A 25316-nucleotide genomic window follows, 5' to 3' on the forward strand; every position below is an offset into this window, starting at 1 on the left:
CCCCAGAAAAACGCTATAACTATTGTAAAAATAATTTAATAGGCTAGAAAGCAGTAGTCGCGGCACCGCAGGCTTTGCAAACGTAACATTGCCTTTTCATACTTGGGGCATAACTTGTCACCACTGCTGGCGTATAATCGCTATCGCGCTCACCTCTCACTGTTTCCAGCATGTGATATTAAGACTGCATAATCGGTGCAGATCGAAAAACTCTGATTACAAATGTTTTACGGCGTTCTCCGCGTTACCACTCAGTGATTAGAAGCTCTGACCGGTAAGCTACCCATTGCACTCAAGAAAACGGGTACCACAAAAGTTGGTTGTCGGTCCCTTTAAGTGACTAAGCTACCATCAGATACTGCAGTGCAAGAAACACATAGACAAAACAAAACAACAAGGAGGAACGTTGCAGTATCTTGTAATTACATGCCAAGGCGCCTAACTTGCCGCTTTACCTAAGCTACATTCAAATGTTGCCGAAATGCACAGCCAGAGCACCATGTGCAACAGCACTTCTATGAATTCACATGTTCAAATGCCTCATCAACACAGACAAAAATAGTGGTCTTAACCGTGACATAAAAGTTGGAAATGGAAAGGAGGGAGGGAGCACTGACCTGTGGCCCTAATCCAGGCCTCGACACGCTTCTTGGTGGCCGACAGGCTCTCAAACTCGGGCACGAAGATTCCTCGCGTCAGCTGCAATGGCATGAAGGTCTTGCAGTGAAGAGCTAAAGGAGGGGAAGGTGGCAGGCCCCCTTCTACAGGCACTGGCTCCTTGCTATAGGCCACCCTCAACACTCGCACAAAGAAGGTGGTCCGCTCCGCATGTTCCGTGTACGACATGCGTTGCGTGTCCACCATGGTGCCTGCACATGAAAGGAAACATCCATTTAATCACTACAAAATATACATAAAAAAGTGATGCTCTTGCATAAACCCAAGTGTAAAACAAATTCTTCTGCTAACAATAGCATCAAGATTCTCTTTAACAGGCAAGTGCAACAAAAATTTGCACCTTGTAAAGAAGCCTACTTTTTCATGATGTAGACACATGGCAAATGCCATGCGAACTTTCATGTTTCAACTATACTAAGTGCAAATACTTTCATACAAGAGCTGGTAACAAACACAGATGAGCACTCCATTGAGTACGGAGTACCCACTAGCTCGAACCCACACGTTAAGTCTAATGTTTCTAATATGAGTGGGTGCATCATAAAAAAGCTAACAAAAGTTTCAGTTTTTGACTGCAGAAACTGCAGGAAATGCAGAACTGCATAAAATACTTCTGTTACCACTCTGTGGAAATGATGCAGAACCTGAAATAAAGACCTGTGCAAGTTTTCGGCATGACCTCCAATATCACCAGCTGTGTTGGCTTATTGGCTATGATGCTGTGCAGCCTCCATTACTTGAATGGCTGTAGCACATGGATGATTGTGGCGAATTGGTGTTGTGGTGCTGCATTATGCTGCAGAAGTATCACATCTGTGACAGTTGTCGGTAACCTACCTTGTAATCAATAGAATGCTTTTTTGTAGCCACTACTGTCAGAGCATCGACAGCCGTTGAAGTGGCTTAACGGATAGGGCTGTGTCAGCCAATCAGAGATTGCTCCTTGAGGAGTGCACTTGAGGAGTGTCCTTGCGAATTGTCCTTGCGAATTGTAATTGGAATAAAGCTAAAGAAGTTAGGTTTACTACCACCTCAAACATCAGTATGAGTTTGGATTTCTTTGTGTTAAGTCAGACCCGATATTATGCTTTTATACCGATTTGTCTGCCTACCTATTTAATATTGAGAGACACGTGGTGCGTGAGACGTGCTGCGCAAATGAAGTTATTGGTGAACAGTTTGTTCCAAGTATCTGCGTGTTCCTCAACTACAGGTGACCTTCAATATCACGAAATGCTTACCAGACCACTTTTGCAACAGTCATGGAAAGGTGGCTCACCTGACTTCAGCTTGATCTCAAGGGACTGGGCATTGCAGAAACGCAGCGAGCCCTGCTGGGAGCACCACTGTGCTGCGCGGCCAATCACGTTGCTGAACGGCTCGTACCTCGGGAATGAGAAGAGGCCACCCGTCGACTGCCGCAGGGGCACGAAGTCTGCCACACCTGTGCGCACCACAGAGAAATTGGTGAACGTGATGACATGAGTTTCGGTGTTAACCACGCTCTCTTGGTATATACAAGAGCAAATAGCATGAAGCTTTTGTAATAACGTTCAAAGTCATGCACAACATTGCAAGGTGTGTTGGAAGTGTAAGTCTTGTGTGTGCATATGGATAGGAAGAAGAAAAAAAGAAAACCAAATGAGTGGTAAAGCAAAGCACTGCCATCACTGCAGCTTGGAAGAAGAAATGTACGTTAAAAGTGAACAGCCAAAGTAAAGACTTTATTCTCCAATGCAGATGTTCGGCCTTTTTGGTGTGACATACCTGCAAAGTGCTTGAAAGGACAAGGACAACAGGTAGAATGCTCGTGGCATGTTCTGTGGCGTGTTCTTCCTGTTGCCCTTGTCCTTTCAAGCGCTTTGCAGTTTTTACTGCATTCTCTTTTATCTCTATTCCTTTTACCAAAATTTCATTCGAAAATAACGTATTCTTCAAAGGGCACTCCAAAATGTTGCTCCTTGATGTTTGCCCAACATTGATGCCACCATATAATATTACTAATGGCCGACGGCTTTTCACAAAGGCTCGGAAAACAGCTCTAATAACGCAGCCATGGTGGAACTCACCGATTTCCTCACAGCTCGTGGAGCCAAGCTCATAGAAGACACGGACAACAAAGAGGAAGTGTCGGTTGCGCCCGCCGTACTCAGACCAGTACGACCGATCGGGGTCGAAGTTTGAGTAACTGGGAATCTTCATCTCTTGCGTCTCCACTGCCAGTACACGCCCTGCATGTAAGACAACACATGCTATGAGAGGTTAAATACACTCAAACCTCGATATGACGATCGCGGATATAACGAATTATCGGTTATAACGAAGTAAATGATAATATATAATATAATATAATAATATCTGGGGTTTAACGTCCCAAAACCACGATATGATTATGAGAGACGCCGTAGTGGAGGGCTCCGGAAATTTTGACCACCTGGGGTTCTTTAACGTGCACCTAAATCTAAGTACACGGGCCTCAAACATTTTCGCCTCCATCAAAAATGCAGCCGCCGCAGCCGGGATTCGATCCCGCGACCTTCGGGTCAGCAGTCGAGTGCCATAACCATTACACCACCGTGGCGGGGCAACGAAGTAAATGAAGAATAGTGTTGTCCAGGGTGTCGGAACGGAACGAAAACCGAAAACGAAAAACGATATATTTGACCGGAACGATAACGTAACCGAAACTTTATGTATTATTTTGTTCCGGAGTGAAACCGAAATTTTTTCAATCGTTTTTCGGTTCACGCGAAAACTTGGCAATCCGGAACAACTGAGCTCATGCAACGTGAGCAGTTATGCATATCTCAAGGTACAGTATTAGCACGTACCTCAGGCAGGAATTTTAAAGCAAAAATATGTTAATAATAATAATATCTGGGGTTTAACGTCCCAAAACCATGATATGATTATGAGAGACGACGTTGTGGAGGGCTCCGGAAATTTCGACCACCTGGGCTTCTTTAACGTGCACCTAAATCTGAGAACACAGATCTCAGACATTTTCGCCTCCATGGAAAATGCAGCCGCCGCGGCCGCGATTCGCTCTCGCGACCTTCGAAAGCCAAGATATGTTGAAATTGTGCGAAAAACGAAAACAGTGACAACCAGAGATGTATATATTAACGCAAGTGGACTCTCACGCGCCTGTCACGCAGGCCAAAGTGGAAAGGGCATTGTCGGCGCTGAAGTTTGTTACCGCGAAAGCTGTTTGAGATCACAACAGCTGACTTTGGCACCATAGTTGTCCGCCGCTGCCGGTGTCCGTGACCGCTATCGCGTGATGTAAGAAAAAATTAAATGAGAAACAAATTTCTAGGATTGGATGCGATTTTAACCCGCACCCTCTGTGTGGCAGTCGGGTCTTCCAACAGAATGCCACGCTGGTGCTTGTAACTCCTTCACAAGAACACACTATACAGGCGTCATGTCGGGCAAGGAATCGCGTTAACATATGTAATATAGCGTGGCAGAAGAGGAAAATAACATCCAGTCATCACACAATGCTAATAGCGCAAAGAGTGTGTGCTTTAATGCTTCCCACCAGTGTTGCGGAGTTGCCCCACCAGAACTGGAATGACTCCGGAATCATTCCACATTTTCGCGACCCGGAATGGAATGGGGACAACTCTTGGAGCAATGGAATGAGAATGGAATTAAGCGCCTTTTGCACAGAATGGAATGGGAATAGAATTACGTCTTTTTCCGAAGATAGAGCACGTTTTTGTCTACGTCCTGTTTTTCAAACTTCAAACATTAGAAAGTCAGAGCCTCGAAATTAACAATAAAGCAGTATTTTTAAAATGACTTGGCTAATTACAAGCACGGTACATTTATAAGCAACTGCGCCTGCTACAAACCGAGGCATAAGTTAGTATACAAACTGTGACATGGTTTATTGACGCGTCTTCAGGGAATGTCAACAGGCGCCTAGAGTAGGGCGTCGGAGAGCGACGGGCATCAAGCAGCCAAAATCTGGGCAAGCGCGAGCTGGAGTCCCCTGCTACTCTTGACACTGCGGCTTGCTTGCTTGCTAGCTTGCTCGTGTGTTTCTTCGTCGTCCTCTCTTCACTACAAAACAAATACATTATCCCAGCATATACAGAAGGGAGAAAACAAATTATTTCTGCGCGTTGGTTCCCATTGATACCCCCACACGAAAGTGGCGAATACTCTATGCACAGCCTGATCTTTATCTCACGAGCAGTTTAGTACCTGACAATCGCATAGATAACTTTTGCGACAAGGAAGACATTGCATACCTGCGCACAGGCGAACACAGAAAGTTATCCTCACCCCATCCATGCTTGCGAGGCGCGCTTGACAAGCGTGAGTGCTGACGAGCAGTGCGTCCCAGCTTTCCGTATTCGATGCAAAGGCACAAGATGCCCGAGCGATGCACTGTTACAACTAATACCAGCAGATCTAGAGGGTTTTCTTCCCCATTAACTAAATTTTAGTTTTCTCCATATTCCCGACCGCTCCAGACGCGTGAAAAAATGCTTAGTCTTATTGAATACTACTTTTGTCAGCAAAAAAATACGCTATGTCGTCATTTTAGCATTAGCACATTTAAGCTTAAACAATTATAAAACACCACCATTCGTTCAAACACGCTGACCATGCAAATACTATAGGTATAGCGGGAGAACTGCCCCTATGGGAATTAGTAGGGTGGTTGTACTGCGCGAGATATGTTACCAAGCTACTATCCCTCGACCTTGGTAACGTGTTTTGCGTATTTTTGCAGCTCTTAATGGAGCTGCACTCGATAAAACTCGATAACTCGATAAAACTATCAAGGTGCCTTTCCTACGATGAACTGCAGGAAAAGAATTGAGCTGCCCTGCCATTCCCAGAGTCCGAATGGGCTAAGTTTTTTCATTCCGAGGAATTGAAAGAAATGAAATTGCGGCAAATTCTAATTCCCCAGATATAATGGAATTGGAATGGAATGGAGGCGCCCATTCCGCAACACTGCTTCCCACACACTGCAAAGTGCTGAGCCATAATTCTTCATCATCATCAGCCACAGCACAAAGTGCACATAACGGCTTACAGATGTGTAGCGGGTACTACGATTCTCCGGAGAATGACGAAAAATGGCACAGTGGGAATTGCGCTACTTCAAAAAAATTGCGATGATTTATGGCGTAGTGTGTACCTTGCATGTGTACTTGTATTAGTTACCACAAGAGACTCTACAATGGGCTCTACAAAGTCCGCTGTTCCAGCTTTCACTGTGACTGTGCTGCATATTCCGCGCAGGCCTGGCTATTCTTTTATCAGAACAGCGGTCTCGCACATCATAGAATACACTCAATGACGTGCAGCTTCTGAGATCGCGCTTACTCCCTCGACACAAAGCACTGAGCCCACTAAAAAAATTCGTATTTGTCTTTTGAGAAAATAAATACTATAAACATTATTACTGGTTTGTGCTAGTTGGTAGGAATTCGTGGCACAGTTACTTGCACTCCTCTGAAGAACGTGTTTTACCCTTGTCACACTTTGTTAAGAGGAGGGCAAGTAACTACATCACAAATTCATTCTTTTTTTATGAATACCTTTAATTCAGATTTTTGCATACAAAAAAACCGTTATGAACCGTTACGGAACTTTATTTTTTCGATCCGGAACAGAAACGGAACGCAACTTTTTGCGGTGGAACGAAATTAAAACCGTAACGAAAAACATCTCGTTCCGACACCCTGGTGTTGTCATAGATACAGTGTTACAAATAAACGTTTATAATGAATTTTCGGATATAACAAAGTTATTTTCATGGCAGATGTGACTTTGTTATAATGAGGCTGGGGTGTAAATGATTATGATTTGCCCCCCTGGAATTCTAACCTTGCCCCCCATCCTGTTCTGTTGCCATCCCTTGGTTCACCAGAATTCTGATGCTACAGCTAGTTTCCTTCATGGGCACCCCTGGCCCCCTGAAGGACCTCTCTCATTATAGTTGCCCCTCCCCAGGAAAAAAAAAGCCGTGGTGCTGCCCACGTTGCACATCAATTAATTCTACTACACTGTTCCACCAAGTCCCTTCCTGTATAAAGAAAGGCTTTGTCGACAGCCAATCACGAAAGATCTTCACATGTTGTACATCAGTGAATTCCACTACACTATTTCCTGAAGTCCCTTCTTGTACAAGTGAAGGAAAGTCATCTTTTAGGGCTCGTTTTTCTTTGTTAGACACAATATTAACGAGAACTAACAGACAATAATGCCAAGGAAAGTATATTGTCTTTATTGTCTGTTCCGCTGTCTTATCGGAATGTGTACCTTCTTTCTTGAAAAACCTAAATGACGCTGTGTTTAAAGATGTATAGTTCATTTCATGCTTATTTTCTGTGCTCAAGAGCACAGTTCTTTGGCTATTCTTGTCATTCATTGCTATGTATTATAGTTGTTTGTATAGAGAGTACCTATTTTTGTGTATGTGTGTTTGTTTTTCCCAACCCTGTTATAGCCCAAATGGGGCTGGCAGTATAATAAAATGAAATGAAAAATGTTAGTTCTCATTAATTCTTGTACAAAGAAAGATTTTGTCTACAGCCAATCATGAAAGATTGTTACACGCAATACATTAGTGAATTCTGCTACACTATTTCATCAAGTCCCTTCCTGTATGAAAGAAGACCTTGTCAACACCCTATCTTGAAAGATCCGCAGATACAGCAAAAGTGTACTTGGCCTACTCCTTTGTCACTGCAGTCATAACATAATGGGTGTTCACTGTCTATGATGAGGCTACCAAAAGCCTGACAAATTTTCTCAAATTTTTCTTGTGAGGCACATAATGAATACTCTTTGTAATTTGACTTCCTACGTATACAGAGTGCATTTCAATTTCAGTCAGAACTGTAGACAGTATACCTGCACAGCTTAGAAGAAAGCCTCAAGCCTGGATTGCCCAAGAAATGGAACTATGTAATCTTGAAGACGTCTTCATGACATGACGCCACCTTACGTTAACAAGAAACAGCTCAGAGCATATAAAATTGTTATTGTTCTAACTTGTTTCATGTTCAACCGTGCTGAAAAGTTAGTGCAACGTAAATTACATGCATAAGAAAGCGTGACTGTGTCTTCCTGTGAGCAGGCGACCTTCCTCTTGATGTTTTCAGCCTTCTGGTCAGTCACAATTTTGTTTGCACATCAAAATACAGGCAACGCCACTTTAAACTTCAATGCTGTATCATGAAGCTATATGTTTTGCCTTCATCGAACTGGAACAAGGAATAAAATGGCCATTGTCTGCTCAGGTGTCTATTTAGCAGTCTACGGTGAGTACTGGAACACAGCCATACACTCCACGCACGTACCTGGTGCAGGCTGGTGCATTAACTGCTGGTTGTAGCGTTCCAGAAGCTCGTGCAGCGTCTCGAATGTGGGCATCCCAAACAGGCCTGCATGACCCGTCTGCTGCGGGATGAGGTTGCGGTACTCCAGCTGCTGGGCAGGCCGACTCTGGTCGAGCCGAGGAACCAGCCACAGTCTGCACCGCAGCCAACACAAGTCGGTCAGGCCTGCGACACTCCTTTAACAAGCTTTGGTATGTCCAGAGGTGTAATTTACTTGACAAATCAACCGATTTCAATATTCGCACTATTATTCTTCCCCGCCCATATAGTGTGACCACCTTTCTACAAGCGAAATGTAGGAGTTGATGACCGTGGGAGGAGGGGGAATTGACGCAGAACAATGAATAATTAATCACAGTAATTTATTTTTTTTTATTCCTCGGCAAAAATGAGACAAGTTGAAGTTCAAATACATATCTGTGTGAATAAAACCTTTTATACATCACTGTAATACCCTTGAAAACGAAACAAGTTATTAATATCAATATAAAAGTTTGGCAACCCAAAAAAATCGTCACTCACAAAACAGCTGTGGCTTCGTTTCCACATGTTACCAAGTGTCTTATCACCGATGGGCCACTGCCCATCGGTGATAATACCTTCAATGCGGGACAATAGCCCCCAATGCGGGAAAGTCCCGCGATTCATGGGACGGTGGTCGCCTTATGCCCATGTCTTGTCTTTAGATATTTACACGTGAAGCACAAAGAGCATATAAACAAAGGGAGACCACAACTGTGTGCTTTTTTTACAGTGTTATAAGCTAAAAAATAAAAACAGCCAATTTTGGTCACTATGTTAGCCGCTTTCTAAGTATTTCAGTTGTGCATTGTAGTGAACTTTACATCATGCAAAGTGAAAGAGTCACTGAAAGTTGTCTTCAAGAATGTTGCTTCGGTATACACACAAAAATCTCCAGGCTTGTGCTGAACACATCAAGGGCACAGTACGGGCTGGAGGAGCGGCATTCTAAGAGCATGTTGTAAACTCTCCAAGGGTCTACTTCAAACACAGTTGTGAAGCACCCACAATGCAAAATTTGATCATTATTTTGCGAAGCCGCAAGGTACCCACTACGCATCTGTAAGGCAATATGTGCGCCTACGTAGCTGCACACTTTGTTTATGGTGACAGATGATGATGGTGGTGAATTATGGCGCAGCTCTTTTTAATGAGTGGGCAGGTTTAAACCACCCACTCATTACGCAATTCCCATGGTGTGATGCCTGGTGCAATTCTGTACTACTGACACCCAATATTTGCATAGGTGCTAACGTGACTACTTGCCCAACATGACACTTCAATAGGCCTTTCTCCCAAGCAGTCTTCAAGCACTGCTAACTTGACTCATTGCCCAACATGACGCCCCAATAGCTCTTTAGCCAAAGCCGCTTTCAAGCACTGGTGGTAGAATACTTCCACAGAGAACGCCTGGGTTCGATTGCGACTTGAAATCCATTTTTCTTTCTTTCTCATTGTGCACAATGGCTTCGGTGGACATTGGTGGCAGAGGACATCGCCACCAAAATCAGCTGTGTTAGTGAGCTCATGACAGCTCACACTGCAAAACACGCACACGCACCTCAGGCTGCGCACGTAGCGGGTGCTCTGCTCTCCGTACTCGTAGTAGGTCATGCGCTCGGTGTTGACCACCTCGGACGAGGTCTTGAACTCGACGCTCTCGCATGTCTTCACCTCCCAGGTGCAGTTCTCCTTCAGCCAGTCGTTGGCACGCTGCAGCAGAACCCTGCACGAAACGCCAATTGATGAACGCCACACCCACACCGTCGACCAAATTTGTTTCCTTAACAATTTCTTTCTACGTGCCACACCCCTAGAGTGACATTACAGCAGGGTAACATACCAGCGTGCATTGGTGTTTTCTATTGCCCCGGTGACGACTGTGTATGCCTACGTGTACATATGTGTACGCTTTCAATATGATGTGCTTGTACATTCTGTGCCAGAATAAAGCATCGCAATTTTTACACTACAGACAAACCCTGATGTGATAGACACTGATCTAACGAAATAATAGACACAACAAATTAATGGATATAATGGCGTAAATGAAGATTAAACCAGTGGACAACTGTTGTTGGATTTGCATTGAATGAAATATCAGCCAGGTGTTGGCCCAACATACGTCAGTAATGGCAGCAAGCAGGTAAAGCTGTATTCACACAACGGACGTGATCACGGATGAATCTGTGACATGTGACGTGATTCGGATCGCTCCGCAGCCAGCATTCACACGACTCGGAAGAATTCACGCTACAAGGGAGGATTACGGCATTTCTCCTCAAGGATCCCAACTGTGATCTCGGTTTCAGTCATCTCGCAAATCGCTTCGCGTGTATCGAAGCAGGATCCACGGGAACGGGTGACGTAATAAGCAATCCATGGGCTCCAATAGTTAAATAGACCAATAAACCAATACCTAAAGCCGATAAAGCAATTATACATGATTGAGAAAATCATGGCTCCAGTTGACTTCTCACTCTAGGTTTATACGTAAAGGAACAAATATCACCATTTGTGTCGCGCAGGCAATCTGATAAGAATCGTCCATAGCATTCAAGAGGCTTCCCACACATAAAGGCATGCCTTGTATCTCCTGGAGTGTCACAAGATCTGTTAGACAGTGAAAAACGTGACCAAGAAAAGCACGAACAAGCATGCACAATGTCAATACCTAATCTGCCGTCAAAGAAACCAGCTCCTGTAAATGTGTCGGCGATAGGGTTCTCTATACAAACTGCTGTCACATGTTGATCAACACATATTTCCTTTAGTAAAGCAACAACTGGGTCTAGTTGGTGGACCTTCATGATTATGTTGCTCTTAGTATTATACCGATGAAAGACGAAACATAAAAGGACAAAAAGCGGATGGACGAGATGGCATGTTTGACCGCTTATTATTTGTGCTTCAGTCTTTCCATCAGCATAATACCAAGCGCAATGCAGTCATGAAAATTCCCTCTCAATTTTTATCTTGGGCAGCAATTAACATGTAAAACGACCCTTGCAGAGCACAGCTCTGGCGTTTCTTTTCATATTGATACACTGCGTACGTAAGGTGTCCTGTGCCTTATAAACAATTCATGAGTGCTGCTTGAGGACCTCAAATGACTTGCCAACTGCATTACACATCACATATATGTGTGTGTGTGTGTGTGTATACACACATACACATAGCGCTATATTTGCTCATAAGCCCTGACAAAGACCGGTCCACCGGTCGAAACCGTTGGCAAATAAAATTAGGATAATCGCTTAGTTGTGTATCTTCTCTTCCCAAGTACGTTTGGCCCATTGGAAAAGCTTCTTCAGTGTGTATATATATATATATATATATATATATATATATATATATATATATATATATATATATATATATATACTTCTGCTGCTCGGACAAAAGACCGGCCGTTACCGCCTTCCTGCAGTTCAGTACACATATATGCTTAAAATGCGCGCGGATACGAAAGCAGCTGATAAAAATCAAACGATCGCGCATAGAGCTTGCACTTGTTTGAGGTATCAACCTTTTCAGGAATCTGAATAATGCGCCTATGGGGCTCACTATATGTATTTAACGAGAGGAAAAACGACCACCCTAGCTGAGCCAAGGTCAGTCTCACGACGGCTCGAGGAAAGTTGTTCTTGATTTTGTTTGTATGTTTTTCTCACCCCGTGTGACCTCTAGTTGACCACAGTAATGTACACATAACGCAATTTGGAAAGGAAGTCTCGGTGATACGTAGAATAACCATGCAACCCCATTACGAAAATTGCACTTGCAAAACAGGTAGCGCACCAACGCAATGCTCGCTTAATATGGATCGACTGCGCGCGGTTTGCGCAATCTGCACCGCGCAGGGAATCGAAAATACGAACACAGAGCTCGCTGTAAGAAAAGCACACGCAGCTGCCGGTAACCCGACCTCGCAAAATATAGACCGTGCGATACGATCAGACACGCACGAGCGTACAAGTTCCGTCTGCGCCTACAACCTCTTGCGTGCTTTTCGGCGGAATCAAGCGGTTCGATTTTTTCCGCTTAGTGTTTCGCGAAAGATCGGAAACAAGCCCCGAATAGCTTAGCGTCGTGTTGCCACGTTATTGCAGCAGCGTGGGGTGCGGAACCTTTGCTGGAGCGCGCAATGTAAGATGCCTCACCTGAACGGCTCGAAAGTGGGAGTGCTGAAAAGGCCGCCCGAGCTGATGCAGTAAGGTAAGAAATCCACGAAACTCAGTCCACCGCCCAGAGATGCGTGTTGCCGGGTGGCTTCGCTGTAAGACGGCGGAAAAGACGAGACGTCGGGGCATCCCGCAAGCGGAGGTGCCGTGGCCGACATCACGGAGCCGTCGTCTGCTGCTGACCGCAAACGAAAACAAGCGCGATCGTCGCCGCACCCGCCGCCGGATCGGATGACGACAGCTACGGAGCGTCAATAGCCAATGCGCGGCTCGCCGTCGGCAGCGATAAACAACGAGCAGCGAGCGTCAGCGTACGTGCATTGCTCGTCGCGACGACACACCGCCACAGCCGGACTGTTTACGACAGGGTAACAGGGCTGCGCCCATCCCCCATCCTTCCAAGCGCGTCACATGCCCTGCTCAGTGTACCTTGCTCAACTACGGGCAGCAGGCTAGGCGAGAGAATCATAGGTTTCCTAAAGTGAACGTACGCAGCGGAGTTGTCTGCGTTTTTTTTCTTCAACGTACAGAACTTTGTCAACTTTGTTTTGGCGTCTGTGTGTTCTCTCCTCACATTTACGTTGCTTTGCGCAGGGTGCGCACGGCACGCTAAAGAAAAATAAAAGGTACTTCTAGCTACATGATCAGTAGCGCCTCTGTGCCGCGCTTTTACAATCCCGACCAACTCCAGCCGGCGACTGCAACGCCGCGGCGCGTCACGGCACGAACTATTATGAACAGCGCAGAGCTAGGGGTTTTTTTGACGACCGCGCGTGGCCTAGGCACTAAAATGCGCGAACGTCCCTAGCCATTTTAGTCCCTAGCAGTGGCTGGAGCGGCGAGCGTCTATATGTCGTACAAAATCCTTTTGTGTTCGAAAGCTAGGTACCTAGGGAGAGAATCTCTAGGGATTTTCGATGGTGGCGCCGTCACATCTTGGCGGAGCTTTCTGGAACTCCGCTTCGCTTCGCCGACCGGTGTCGGCTTTCCATCTGTTCCACGTGTGCGCGTATGTTCGCGCGTTCGTCTCTTGTCTCTGTACCGACGACGATGACCGCGAGTCGTGCAGTTTTCGTTTCGACAGCGTAGTTCGTGAACCGGTGTCCCGTAGCGACTTCGTCGTGACTGCCTCAGAGAACGTCTAGTACTGCCTTTGCTTGATTGACGGACGTCGAGGGCGAAACAGAGCGAAGGTGCTGCAATGCGCTGCCTTGCCACAAGTAAGTAGCGATCTCTGTTATTTCGAGTTCTGCTCCGCTAGTCTGAAATGTCGGCGTACCTGTTACATTTACATATCAGAGAGCGTGATCACATAGCTATGCTGCCGTTCTTACGTTGTGGATACGGAGCGTGATAAACATTTCGAACTGCGGCACAAGATGCTCATCCACGATCGCTGCGCGAGCAGAAAAAAGTTTTCTGCGAAAGAACCGATCTTGTGTTTTCATGCACTACAGCCGCTACAGTTCGACATGATTACCTTGCACCAACTCGTCCAATGTTCGGCATTGCGTAAGTGATAACCACTACTGATATTATATCGTCATCTAGTAGTAAGGGCACTCCCTTATCGTTAATCCTAGGCAAGTTTAGATTCGTTGTACTGCGGTATTGAATAATCCTGTTGGCCGACTGGGGCGTTTGAAAACCTGTACTTGTAAACAAGAACAGCTAAAGAACGACTTATCATTTTATTCTAACAGTGCGCAGGGCGATGTTTCGTTAACTTCGCCATTACTTGTACTAGTTTTATGTACCGAAACATGTCTTACAGTATGAATCACGCTTGTCTGGAGTGCCCAAGCCGTTCATTCAGCCGCCTTGTTTTGCAAAGGTACGCAGAGAGTGACGCCGTACCGCACACGGTCATACGGCAAGATGCAAAAATTCGAATGTAACAGAGAGTTGGAAAAACGCCAATGTATTCACGAAGGTAATTTCGAATAGGATAAGAGCCAAGTAAACTTGACTTTGAAGAGACCCTGAAACTATCTTTTAAATTTTTTGTAAGAATTTATTCTACATCATCATCAAATCATTTGCGCCATGAATTGAGCCACGCACAGCATACCAAGGCAGCTGCAAGCAATTATAGTGACACCCTCCTCGACCCTGCTTTGCCTCCTCAACTTGTCAAACAGCCAACCGTCACGCGCACTCGACAGGTCAAGCTCCATCGAGCACGCGCCGTCAGGCAACAGAGACCAAGTGTGTGGAAGATCTGCTCTGCAATGTGCCGCCACACTACCAGCTGTTCTTATTATATTCTCTTGTACGGTGACCATCTCCAAAAGCATGCGGACAAACAAAAGGTATATGGGAACGATCACCGATCAGCCTAAACTCGGGCAAAGTGTTTGTGTCTCCAGGGGTGAAGCTACAGCCGCAGACACTTGGATCCTGCGAGCGTTGGGTGGATAACAAACAAAATACGTTGATAGGCTAGTTGGCTCATAATCTTCAAAATTGCATAATGGGAAATCGAACAAGACTTAGAAGGAACACAGATGCACAGGACCTGTTCAATCTTGTGCTATCCAATTTTGAAGGTTGAGTGGATAGCGAGAGCAAGATGCCCACTGCAGCAATGAGCTGAAGCAACTCCGCTTGCCAGATGGCTTACAAGCCTTGCACGATGTGTCAGCTTTACAAGTCACCACCTGCTAGATTTGTGGCGCACAGCTCTGCTAGGGCATCAATGGTGTCAGAGAAAAAAAAAAATTTGCAATACACACTGTCACGCAGCTCATGTCAACACGGAGCATGTTGTAACACAGGCAGGCGATGCTCGCTGCCAAATAAAAGTTCCTGTGACTATTACTGTTATTATACTATACTGTTGCAAGTTACAGCTGTTGTAATGCTTATTTTACAGTTGTTCCAGGGCCAGCAGCAGTGACACATATGTTGTATTAGAGACTGCTGCGTCTAATCTCCATAAGCATTATTTTCATTCCGCATGTTTAGGTGGCAAACTTCGTTAGCAACTTCACTGTTGTGTACCTAGCAGAGATATTCCAAGATAATCAGCTGACAGTCACACAACGAATATGAAGCTGTACACTGTCATAATCACCTTACGCACATACCACAGTGACTTGGAAACTTTTCCAAATCCTTTTTTTAGATACAAGCAATTTATTACCAGCATGAGAAGAAGTAAAGTGCTAAAATAGTGACTCCATTCCGTTCAGGTGGTTGAGTTTCTTGAGCAGGTGACTTGACGAGGGAGCTTCTGCCGAATTTTGTTTACTAAAGTACAGCTGCCGGCAGGGCACCCATTTCACAGCCCCCCTTGGGAACAAAAAAAACCTCACCACTATTTGAATGTTTGTTTATATCTTGCAATGTTTAAAATACCACTGGCGTAAGCATCCAGAAGCACCTAGAAAGCAGCCCAAGAATAAAGCAAGAGAGGTGAATCACGATAGCCCTCGTTGTGCGCCCTGCAAGCTTGTCCGTCATTGATGTCGACTATGCTCGTAGAACAGGTGAATTACCAGTGAGCCTGAGTAGCCACTAAATGCATCATACTGATAATGAGGTCACAAGTTGTCACCAATTCGGGCACTTGCGCTTCCTTTGAGACCATATTAAAATGCGTTTAAGACTATGTTCATCAGTAATACATGGTTTGAGTTACCTATGTATGCGGGAGAATGGAACACAGAAGATTTTGGCTTTGAAGTTGTGTTGTCAGGGGGCCTTCAAAGGGACCGACAACTGGGCAGAACGTGCTATTACATCCTGGTAAAAATGAAAAGACCGTGAAATATAGTGACAGATTCCAGCATCCTTTTCGCGTTGCGAATAGGATTTATATTTTTAAATCGTGCTTAAAAGTAACAAAAACCGCTATGTTGCGCAGCCTAGCGGAAGAGCCTTGAAGCTGGATTATGAAGTCGGTCACTTTTCTGTACGTATACGTAGTGTGATGCTGTCATGCACGCCATAATTGGTCCTCAAAGTTAGAGTATGCATATTATTATCTATCCCCGCTCAGTTCTGTGCTGCCTACGAGGTAAAAGAAGTTGCATGGTGAGAAGCGGCGCTGCCTTCGCAGCCGCCAGTGGCCCATGTCCAGCTGCGGCGCATGCGCGCAGAGTGCACGCATGCGCAGTAAAGCTTCGCGCTAAAACACAAACCGCTCTCGGATTCATTGTTTGCAGCATGTGTTGTCAAGTTTGTTTAAGAGTTCATATTCGCCGCAGATAGAAAAATTCTGATTAAAAATGTTTCACGGCGTTTTCCACGTTACCATTCCATGGCTAGACAATCTGACCAGTTAGCTTTCCATTGCGCTAAAGAAGATAGGTGCCCTAAAAATTGGTTGTCAGTCCCTTTAAGTGGCACAATCAATCAATGCACAGGCATTGCTGAGAAAACAAATGTATTTGCTCGTTTCAGCATTCTGCACATCACAAAAGTGGCTGGCTGTAAACATCTGCAGCCCCACCGCTGTGAGGCATCCGTTGTTCTCCAGTGAAACCCTATTACACTACTACGTATGGTCGCTGTCGCTGAACAGCCATGTGCATAAAAATTAATGTTAAAGATTTGCTAAAAACTGCGCATAACGAGCTGCTGCCCAACATCAACATGCACTATGTGCCCAAGCATGCTGCTGTTGTCAAATTTAACACAAATCACGGTTTTAATTCACGACCTTGACAAATAGTTGGAATGCCTGTTCTGATTATGGACTGAAATGCACCTTGCACACTTGGTTCAGTGAATATGCTTGGTCAATATGAAAGTTTTGGAGTCTGAACATGCAGTCTGAATAATGTCTTTAATTAGAGACACCAGAGCAATTTTCACATTGTACTTTTTATTGGCATTTCAGGAGCAACACGGTAGGATGACTAAAGGACGCAACACTTCTGGACGGGAATTACATGTTCAAGAATTGTTTTGAAATGTACAAGGAAGATATTGGCATTCTCCTTCCGCCATCAGCTGTTCAACATCTGCGAGCTGCAAAGGTGAACACACTTTCATGTAAACAGGGCCACGTGCATGCACTGGTACAAGGTTGCTCAGTTGTGCTAGATAGAAAAAAACACAGTCCTAGTCTTCATGCACCAACCACAGAAATGAAGGCTGAACGTCAGCTCCACAAGTGAAAGCAGGTTTCTAGCAGCCTCATATTAACAGTCACTCTGTTTAACTCTATCATAATTGCTCATTCCTCTGCTGTATGTGTGTGTGCATTTATCTGCTAGGCAATCATCGTCTAAACAAACCATAATACTTTGGTGACTTGGCACTATCAAAAAGAAAGAATTAGGAGAGGAACAAGTGAGGGCAGCACTCTCCTAGCTTGTCCCCCTGCTATTTCCTTTTTTTTTCAACAGCGAAGTTCTTTAAAAGGGGCCCTGACACACTTTTTCGGCATGGTTAGAAAACACTGCCGATCGGTAGTCGAGGCTCCTGAGAGCACGCGAGCCAAACATTATAGCGCAGCACAAGGCCTGGAATTTACCATTAATTCTGAAAGTCAGCTAGAAATCGTTCCCTCTTCTTTCTACAAATTATGCCATATACCCAAATTCACGGGCTGTCAGCTGACTTGAGCATCGTCAGCTGCATAGTTAACGTGCCACGTGCCTGCGCATGCACTCACGATGCGTTCGAAAGGAAAAAGAAAACAAAGAAAAAGTGCACCAAGTCATGACGTGTAGATGATGTAACTTCTTTCCCCTGTGCCATCCCTCCCCTGCTTAGCTTCCAGTGCGCTCGTTGGGATGAGAGAGAAAGCAATTACAGCGTGCGACAAATCTCTAACTCCGCTCGTACGCACGGATTTAAAAAATTTTTGGGGCGGTTGATTCGTGAGGCAATAAACTCCTTCAAAGAAGCCATTCGACGGTTACTTGTGAAAGAAGTTCCACCGTGAGGTGTTAGCAAAAACTCTACAGGTATGTGCCACAAAAAGTGGATATGTGCCAAGCAGCTTCTAGCATAGCATAGCTTTGCATAGTATAGTATAATACGGGGTGGGAAAGGAAGTGAGGGTAAGGAGTAATGTTAGGAGGAGCGGAGACCGTAAAGCATAGCACAACAGTCTTGTATAGTATTGGAGGCGAGGAGTTATGGAGTCATCCTCTTATCGGATGCACCGCACTTGCGTTCTAGGTAGGATAATGCCGGCGCACTCCTCATAGGTTTCGCTATCGGCGCTCTGTGAAAACATCACGTGGAAGCCCTAACCGGACATTTCTGTGGATACTTTCAAACGAAAGAAGTTTTACAATCAAAATAATAATCTTGGATGAAAAGAAAGCACAGGGTTGCTTACAGGCGCTATCTGTTTACATAAATTGTACAGTGAGTGCACATTGCGAGCGGTCGCCGTGATGGGGCATCCCCAAACAATCTTCTTGCATGAAATGTGGGCAATCCCTAATGGTGAATTTAGGTGCGAGGAAACCAGCGAAACTCAAAAACAAGGACGATAGAAGAAGGCACATTCAAGCACACACCGTTTCCGGCGATGGTGTGCGCTTGAATGTGCCTTCTTCTATCGTCCTTGTTTTTGAGTTTTGCTGGTTTCCTCGCACCTAAACATGAACTAACCGGCCCAGATTTTCACGCTTCTGAATGGTGAATTCCACTGGTGGATTCGGAGTGGCCGACGAACTCTGCGCCGGAGCACTCCACTCCGGCGGAGAGCAACCGAAGGAAATCTGTCAATGGAACACGAGGGCCCCGCCAGAGCAAATGGTAGGGGCCGCTAGCGCACATTTGCTTCGCAAGCGCCCAGCATTCCTTGCGTTTTGCGCCGTTTTCGCCTTCACGGGCGCGAGCGGAGAGAACGGGTGCGGTCAGACAGCACATTGCATCGCGCATGCGGTACGCCACGCTCTGCGTGCACGCGCTGGGAGCTTGCGACTTCCGGTCGAATCCGCCGCTTTTCGCGGAGTAGAGGGAGCTGCTCCAGATCTGCCAATGAAACATACAGGGAGCACTCTCAATCCGCCAATGGAATGGACTTGCTCTGAATGGAGCAGAAAAACTGCTACCGAAAGTGCTCCGAATCTGCCAATGGAATTCACCAAAAGAAATATACTCTTACAGTGGTCCGTCTGTATAAATAAATGGATCATACGAGAATGAAGCCTCAATTAAGCGATGACGCAGCCGTAGCATAAATAAGCATCTATAATTGTCAGTGTTGTAGGCATTACTGAGAAAAAGTAACTAAATACGTTACCCGTTACGCTAACAAAAAGGAACGCGTTACCGCCCTACGTTACCTCTTAAAAAGTTAACGTGTTACCATTACATTTACCGAAAAAAAAGTAACGGACGTTACTTTTGCCGTTACTTCATGATCAGAAATATTAATCATTGCATTATTGCTGCAGGAATCCCAAGTAACAATTTATAAAGCTGATGTTTATATATTTACATAAAACTTCTAGCCCAAATGACAATTTTACGTGAAGTACAGATTTAAGGAGAATAAGTTGGACAAATGTATCGTACCTTGGCAAGAGTATAGTTACCTAAAGTCGCCTGGACAGTTAGATGTGATGGCTTCTAACTCGCGTGACACATGGTAAAGCCATTTTAAACGTGAAACATTTCTTAGCGAACCAAAGGCAATTTGAACGTTTCTATGTATACTTATCTACCTATCTAGCTACCTACATCTGGTGTTCTAACTTAGTGTGGGCCAAAACTGGCATCGGAGGGTAAGAGAATTTGACGAACACAATAGTCTGGTCATGACATGAATAATGTTAAAATCCTTTCGCGTACGTCGTCAAACCCTTTCCTCTACATACGTGTGGTACACACCCGTATACCACGGGCTGCAGTATGCGCGTATGTGCCACGGGTGACTGACAGTATATATCAACCCAGGAACGGCGAGAACAGACATTGGTAATTAAATGCGAGTGCGTTAAGAAAAACCGATATCAGCAGCGTTGACCTAACGAATTCAAACATTAAAAATCAGGACCCCAGCAGAAAATCAAACCCAGGCATTCAACGTGGCAGTCAGGTATTCTACCACAGAGCTACGCCAGGTCTTGAAACTGATTTCGGAAAAAAAAACCCAACACAGGCGTAATGTCGGTGCAAGGTCAGTTGTGGTTGCAGTGCTGGCTATCTAATTTTATAACAAGGCAATAAGCAATACTTACATACTCCTATGATTCAGGCGTCATGTCGGGATAATTTTAATGGCGGTTCCAGTGTTAGCTCTGCTTTTCAAGCAGTCTAATAAGCTTTACATTTGTATTCCTTGGCTCAAAGCCAAAAAATGCAGCACGCACAGCTACTCGCTGACTGCTTTGCATGGAACCGATTCCCACAAGGCGAGGGATATGCCGAACTTTTTTCGCAGTGTGACTGCACAAAAGAAGATTTTATCATCAACGCTCTTCGTAAAGAAACATCACAACCTGTATAATTGCCGCGAGAATTGCGAGCGTTTATGTGAAAGTGTTCAAGATCAGCCTAATTCGTGGAAAAATTTAATAACTACAGAAACGTGTACCCACAGTTGATCGAAAGAAGCACATTCCTTTTTGAAAACAAAGTTACCGCACAGATTACTGTAAGGAGAAGTTCCACAACTTCTTGTTGAATTTAAGCAACAGCTGCATTTCAAAGCTGTCATCGTAAAGATTGCCTCTCTTAGTGAATACGTCCGCACCTATACGTTAAATAGGCGCTCAGCAGACGAATTGGCCGGCAGCAGTTACAGTTCCGAAATAGTAACGAGTACGTTACGAAGTTACTAAGCTCACGTTTTTCATATTGCTGTGCTTTCAAGTGTGTCAAGTGCTCAGGCTGAAGCGGGAGAACTCCTCATTTAGTCAAAATTGCAGCGCAGGTGCTATTCAAAAATATTGTTTTCAGCACATGTCGGTGCTCCCTAAGCAGACAATGCTACTGGTGATCATGTCTATCTGTCACATTGACAGTGGCGCCAGCTTTTCCAGTGGTGGGCCTCATGCCCAATAGTATGGAAAAGGGAAGGGAAACAGAAGTGAGTGTGAGGAGGAGGGGAGACCGGTGAGGCATAGCATATTCTTTAATAGTACACTATTGCAAGGAGTGGAGAGGGTGAGGAGGGAGGGGAACGCCACCAGCTTTGTTTCCTCAGTCTTCGCGCCAATAGTAGTAGCTGCCCCCAGTTTTTTTTTTCTCTTCACTAACTGCCGCATTCAAAGACGAACTTTATACTTAACTTTTGACTTGTGTGTGTAACGGCGCTTAAAGGGGTACTGACGCCTTTTTTGAAGGCGAGTTTACTCCGCCATACAAATCTCCTGTATGCAGAGACGCCTCTGAGCAAGTGTGAAGCTCAGCAAAGGCTGATCAGATATTTTATGTTTATATGAAGTAACTTTTTCCATGGCGCACCTAACGACACCGACACTAGCTTGACGTCAGGCTACAGTACTAATTCTGGTGACTTCACCGCAGCAGTCTGGCTAGTTGTGATGACGTCAGGTACCAACACTTCGAAGATGGCCACTTGTGCGTCAGCGAAACATTCAAAATGGCCGCTTGTGCGTCATCAACGGAGCCACGGTTGCTGAGCAGCCGTGGAAACGTCACTATATATTGTGCAAGCACGTGACGAGAAGCTCATACCGTGTTGTGACATCAGGGTACAGTAGGAACCGAAACTAGCTTTTAAAAACATATTGTAATTACTTTTCAGGGTGGCACTTGCGCTTAGCACTACCGTTTGTAGGCTCTTGAGGGCTTGGCCTCGCATTTGACGCAAAAAAACAACTGAAATTTTTCGTGTCAGTACCCTTTAACACCTTTTAAGAACGAGCCTTGCACTTAGTGCAGCTTTTGTTGGCACTCACTTCAGCACAGTAATTGTAAGGCGGCACTGTCCTTTTATATATTTATCGCTCTCACTTTTTTTTACAGGCTCTCCTGTATGACAAGGAACGCAGTAGACGCATCATTCGCAATGCTTCATTTTATGTGCTTCCAAGGGATGCGGCCAAAGGACGACCTGCGGATGTGCGAGTCACGTTTATGGGAGCTGCAAAAAGAATTAAAGTGTATCCCCAGTGTTTGTATATACTTTTATTATACTATAACAGTATATTTCTGAAAAACATCTCGAAACATGGGCGGATCGGTGGCACTGCAGAAAGCCGAATGAATGCTGTCAAAGCATAGAAATACACAAAGCAGCATAGAAATCTTGCCACTTGTGTGGCCGTGCATCTTTCCCTTGCCCCAAGGAAGCACGCAGCGCAGTGAAGCGGACTTACGAGCTGCCGTCCAAGGACGTGGCACATGCTCAACAATAAATTTTTCTCACTTAAAACAAAAATCACTATAATTAAACTTTCAGAATCGAATTTCCTTTGTACACCCATTTGAAACAGTGCAATTTTAATTTCACTGCATCACCAAACTGCATGTGCCTGAACATGAGTCATGCATTTCTTTAACTCACTCTCAATTCCAAATAGCGTTACAGAGGAGAGTTGTTAATACATGTACATTACAATGTTAAGCAAGGCACTTGAAAAGATTAATGGTCTGTTATTGGCGACAAAGGCGAGGAGGTGGTTCTATTCAGATGCTGTCTTTGGCAGAATTGAATCAAAAAAAAAAAAAAAAAGTTCGTCTGGCAATTTGGCACTTGGACTTCGATGTGGTCTATTGTATTTCTGTGTATATGGGTGGTGCGACACCCCATTTACACATTTTTCTATGTTTGCGCCCCTCATTCTTTGAAACTTCTCGGTCATCGACCGCCATACTTTTTTGACACACCCTTATTCTTTGAAACTTCTCGGTCATCGACCTCCATACTTTTTGACACACTTACTGGCAACTATCCTGGCATGTGGTGTTATTGTATTGTGTTGATATACATTGTAGAATTTTTTAAAAATTCTCAGAATGGACGCAGAATGGCCTTTTTGCTTCACCACAAAGCATATCGCGAGACAGAATAGCGGACGCAATGGGAGGAAATAAGAAATCACCATTCCTTTTCTAGCAACCACTATGGCAACGTTCAAATCCCTCCCAAGGACACAGAAAAAAATTTCTTACAATGACAGTTTCATGAAGGAAGCCGAATATTGCACAAAAAAGCTTGGCCACGATTTTTAGAACAGAATCTTGAGAAGTACGAGTGCAATGACGCGGACGTTTGGCATAGAAGGACCCTATCAAAGAGACGCGCCACGGTGGTGTGGATATCAAAGGTGCTGGACTGCTGATCCGAAGGGCGCATTTAACTTATAAAGGATGGGAACGAATCCCGGCCACGGCGGCCAGGGTTGGGGGGCGAAATTTAACTGCGTATAAAGGCACACACAAATGAGCGATAGACATAGTATGGTTGCAAATGATACGCCCCTGATGAGACGAGAGACGATTCTGTACAAATGCTGTGTGGCCAGGTTCATGTGACTACAGGTTGTCTAAATCGTCTTGCTATACTTTAAATATTGCAATCTATGCACACTGCTCTGAAGCCCATATTTCTGTCCACCTTTTCTTGGAGAGCAATTTCATTCGTACAATCTCACTTCTTTCCATGTGGTGTCTATTTGTGACCATGCGGAAGAACAAATGCGATATCGTTTTAAAAAATCCGGACAGAAAGTTTCCTAGTTCGTTGGAATCGATCGAGAACTGAGGACATGTTTCGAACGAGAACAGAAAACACGATGCGTCGTCTATTCTCTAAAGTCCGTGTATGCGCAGCTCACGCTCTTCCACATTAAACACGCAGGCCTTGGTCGCTATAGTTAACGCGATATTAAAGCAGAAAAGCGTCATTCCCAAATGCAAGGGCAGCGGTAGCCGTAGAAGCACTACATATTCGCCTTACCAGGCGGGCCGCGCAAGTTTGTGCAGGATGCAGTGGCGTTTTGCTTACCTTCTGACGACCAGTAGGCAAAGTGTCGCATATCAAATATTGGTGCTTGATGCTCCGGGTGGTGCTACATAGGACCCACCACGTATATATCCATATAGATTTCACAATGTCACGTAGAACAGCGCAGAAGTTTGGAAGTTGAACGCACGCGTTGGAGCCAGAAAAGTAAACAGGAAGTCGCCATGACGCTTGCAGCAGGAAGCAGGTGGCGCTTCACGCAATCAGAAACCGAAACCGAAATCGCGATTTTTAAGCGCCTTCAATCGATCCGTCATTTGCGGGCGCCAATCATAAATGCATAGAGAACTTTTTCTCCATGGGAAACATTTATTACTGTGTACATACTTCTGGGTATTTGGCTGAGTCAAGGTGTGGAACAAAGATCGTAGTCTCGCGCTTTTCCACTCTCGCTGAGGCTTCGTAACATTTTGATCTGCAAAACCAGCCGTAGATAAAAAAAAAATAAAATCGATTAGTGACGTCATGCTGACTGACCGGTAGTAGGGTTCGGCGCGAAGTTCAAAAATTCGATTTTGTACCTTTTTTTGTGTGATTGCAAAAAAAATTGTGATTTTTTGTGATTGCAAAAACAAAGATTAAAGGTCCCACTCATTAAGAAAATCAATTTTTGCCACTTGGGAAAGATTATGACAATTAAAACATTACTACACTTCAGAAATAGCCCAGCTTTCTGTCCTAAGTCTCTATCTCAAAGATTGGCTCTCAATGTATTATGGAGAAAAACACAATGAAGAAAAAGGATGAGCCGCTGTCCCCATGAGGGAAGCCCTCCATCGACATCTTCCTTTATTAGAACACACTGGATATATCCTAAATGCACTGTGCCACTCCTAGTCTTCTACACACTTGTCAACACAAGATGTTGCTGTTCGGTGAGCATTACTTGGTACGTTAAATGACATTTGAAGTCGGGATCATGGCGGAATCCAGTCTGGCTAGGAGGGTACATTTGAAATAAAAAAGAGAGACAGACCAGTCCAAACAAAATGTTTATGACGTTTCGTCTTCCAAATAAAACGAGCCACTTTGATGATGTATTCATCGTGAACAAGGCTCCCTGCTGGAAGTCGAAACGTCATCAATGTTCTGTTTAAGGAATGGTCGGGCCCCCTTTTTGTTTCGTAGTTAATATAAAATTTAAGCTGT

At 44.8% G+C, this 25316-nt stretch overlaps 2 protein-coding genes and 2 long non-coding RNA genes across 5 annotated transcripts in view; 2 read left to right on the plus strand and 2 right to left on the minus strand.

Annotated features, from left to right (window-relative positions):
* Nucleotides 1–2108, plus strand: part of LOC119371987 (THAP domain-containing protein 5) — a 17599-nt gene extending 15491 nt beyond the window's left edge. The window contains exon 6 of the mRNA XM_037642432.2: nt 1892–2108. Coding sequence (XP_037498360.1) covers nt 1892–1895 — 4 coding nt within the window. The 3' untranslated portion in view covers nt 1896–2108. The remainder of the gene's footprint in view (nt 1–1891) is intronic.
* Nucleotides 1–12620, minus strand: part of LOC119371986 (uncharacterized) — a 19601-nt gene extending 6981 nt beyond the window's left edge. Inside the window, exons 1-6 of one of the 2 annotated variants that reach the window (XM_037642429.2) lie at nt 12236–12620; nt 9634–9798; nt 8013–8185; nt 2748–2909; nt 1958–2122; nt 618–869 (exon numbers count right to left, since the gene is read on the minus strand). In XM_037642429.2, the coding sequence (XP_037498357.1) occupies nt 618–869; nt 1958–2122; nt 2748–2909; nt 8013–8185; nt 9634–9798; nt 12236–12414 (1096 nt within the window). In that variant the 5' untranslated portion in view covers nt 12415–12620. The remainder of the gene's footprint in view (nt 1–617; nt 870–1957; nt 2123–2747; nt 2910–8012; nt 8186–9633; nt 9799–12235) is intronic. The other variant, XM_037642430.2, reaches the window with a different exon arrangement.
* Nucleotides 12621–13268: 648 nt separating this feature from the next.
* LOC119371989 (uncharacterized) lies at nt 13269–22184 on the plus strand. Its single transcript, XR_005179390.2, has 3 exons — nt 13269–13476; nt 17103–17241; nt 22166–22184. It is a non-coding gene; the product is annotated as an uncharacterized LOC119371989 (long non-coding RNA).
* On the minus strand, nt 17122–24225 carry LOC125760058 (uncharacterized). The gene is made up of 3 exons (XR_007417725.1): nt 24150–24225; nt 20413–20620; nt 17122–17233 (listed from the first exon to the last, which is right to left on the minus strand). It is a non-coding gene; the product is annotated as an uncharacterized LOC125760058 (long non-coding RNA).
* Nucleotides 24226–25316: the final 1091 nt, after the last annotated feature.

This window comes from Rhipicephalus sanguineus, chromosome 10 (assembly GCF_013339695.2).
Source record: "Rhipicephalus sanguineus isolate Rsan-2018 chromosome 10, BIME_Rsan_1.4, whole genome shotgun sequence".
Classification (NCBI taxonomy): Eukaryota; Metazoa; Arthropoda; class Arachnida; order Ixodida; family Ixodidae; genus Rhipicephalus; species Rhipicephalus sanguineus.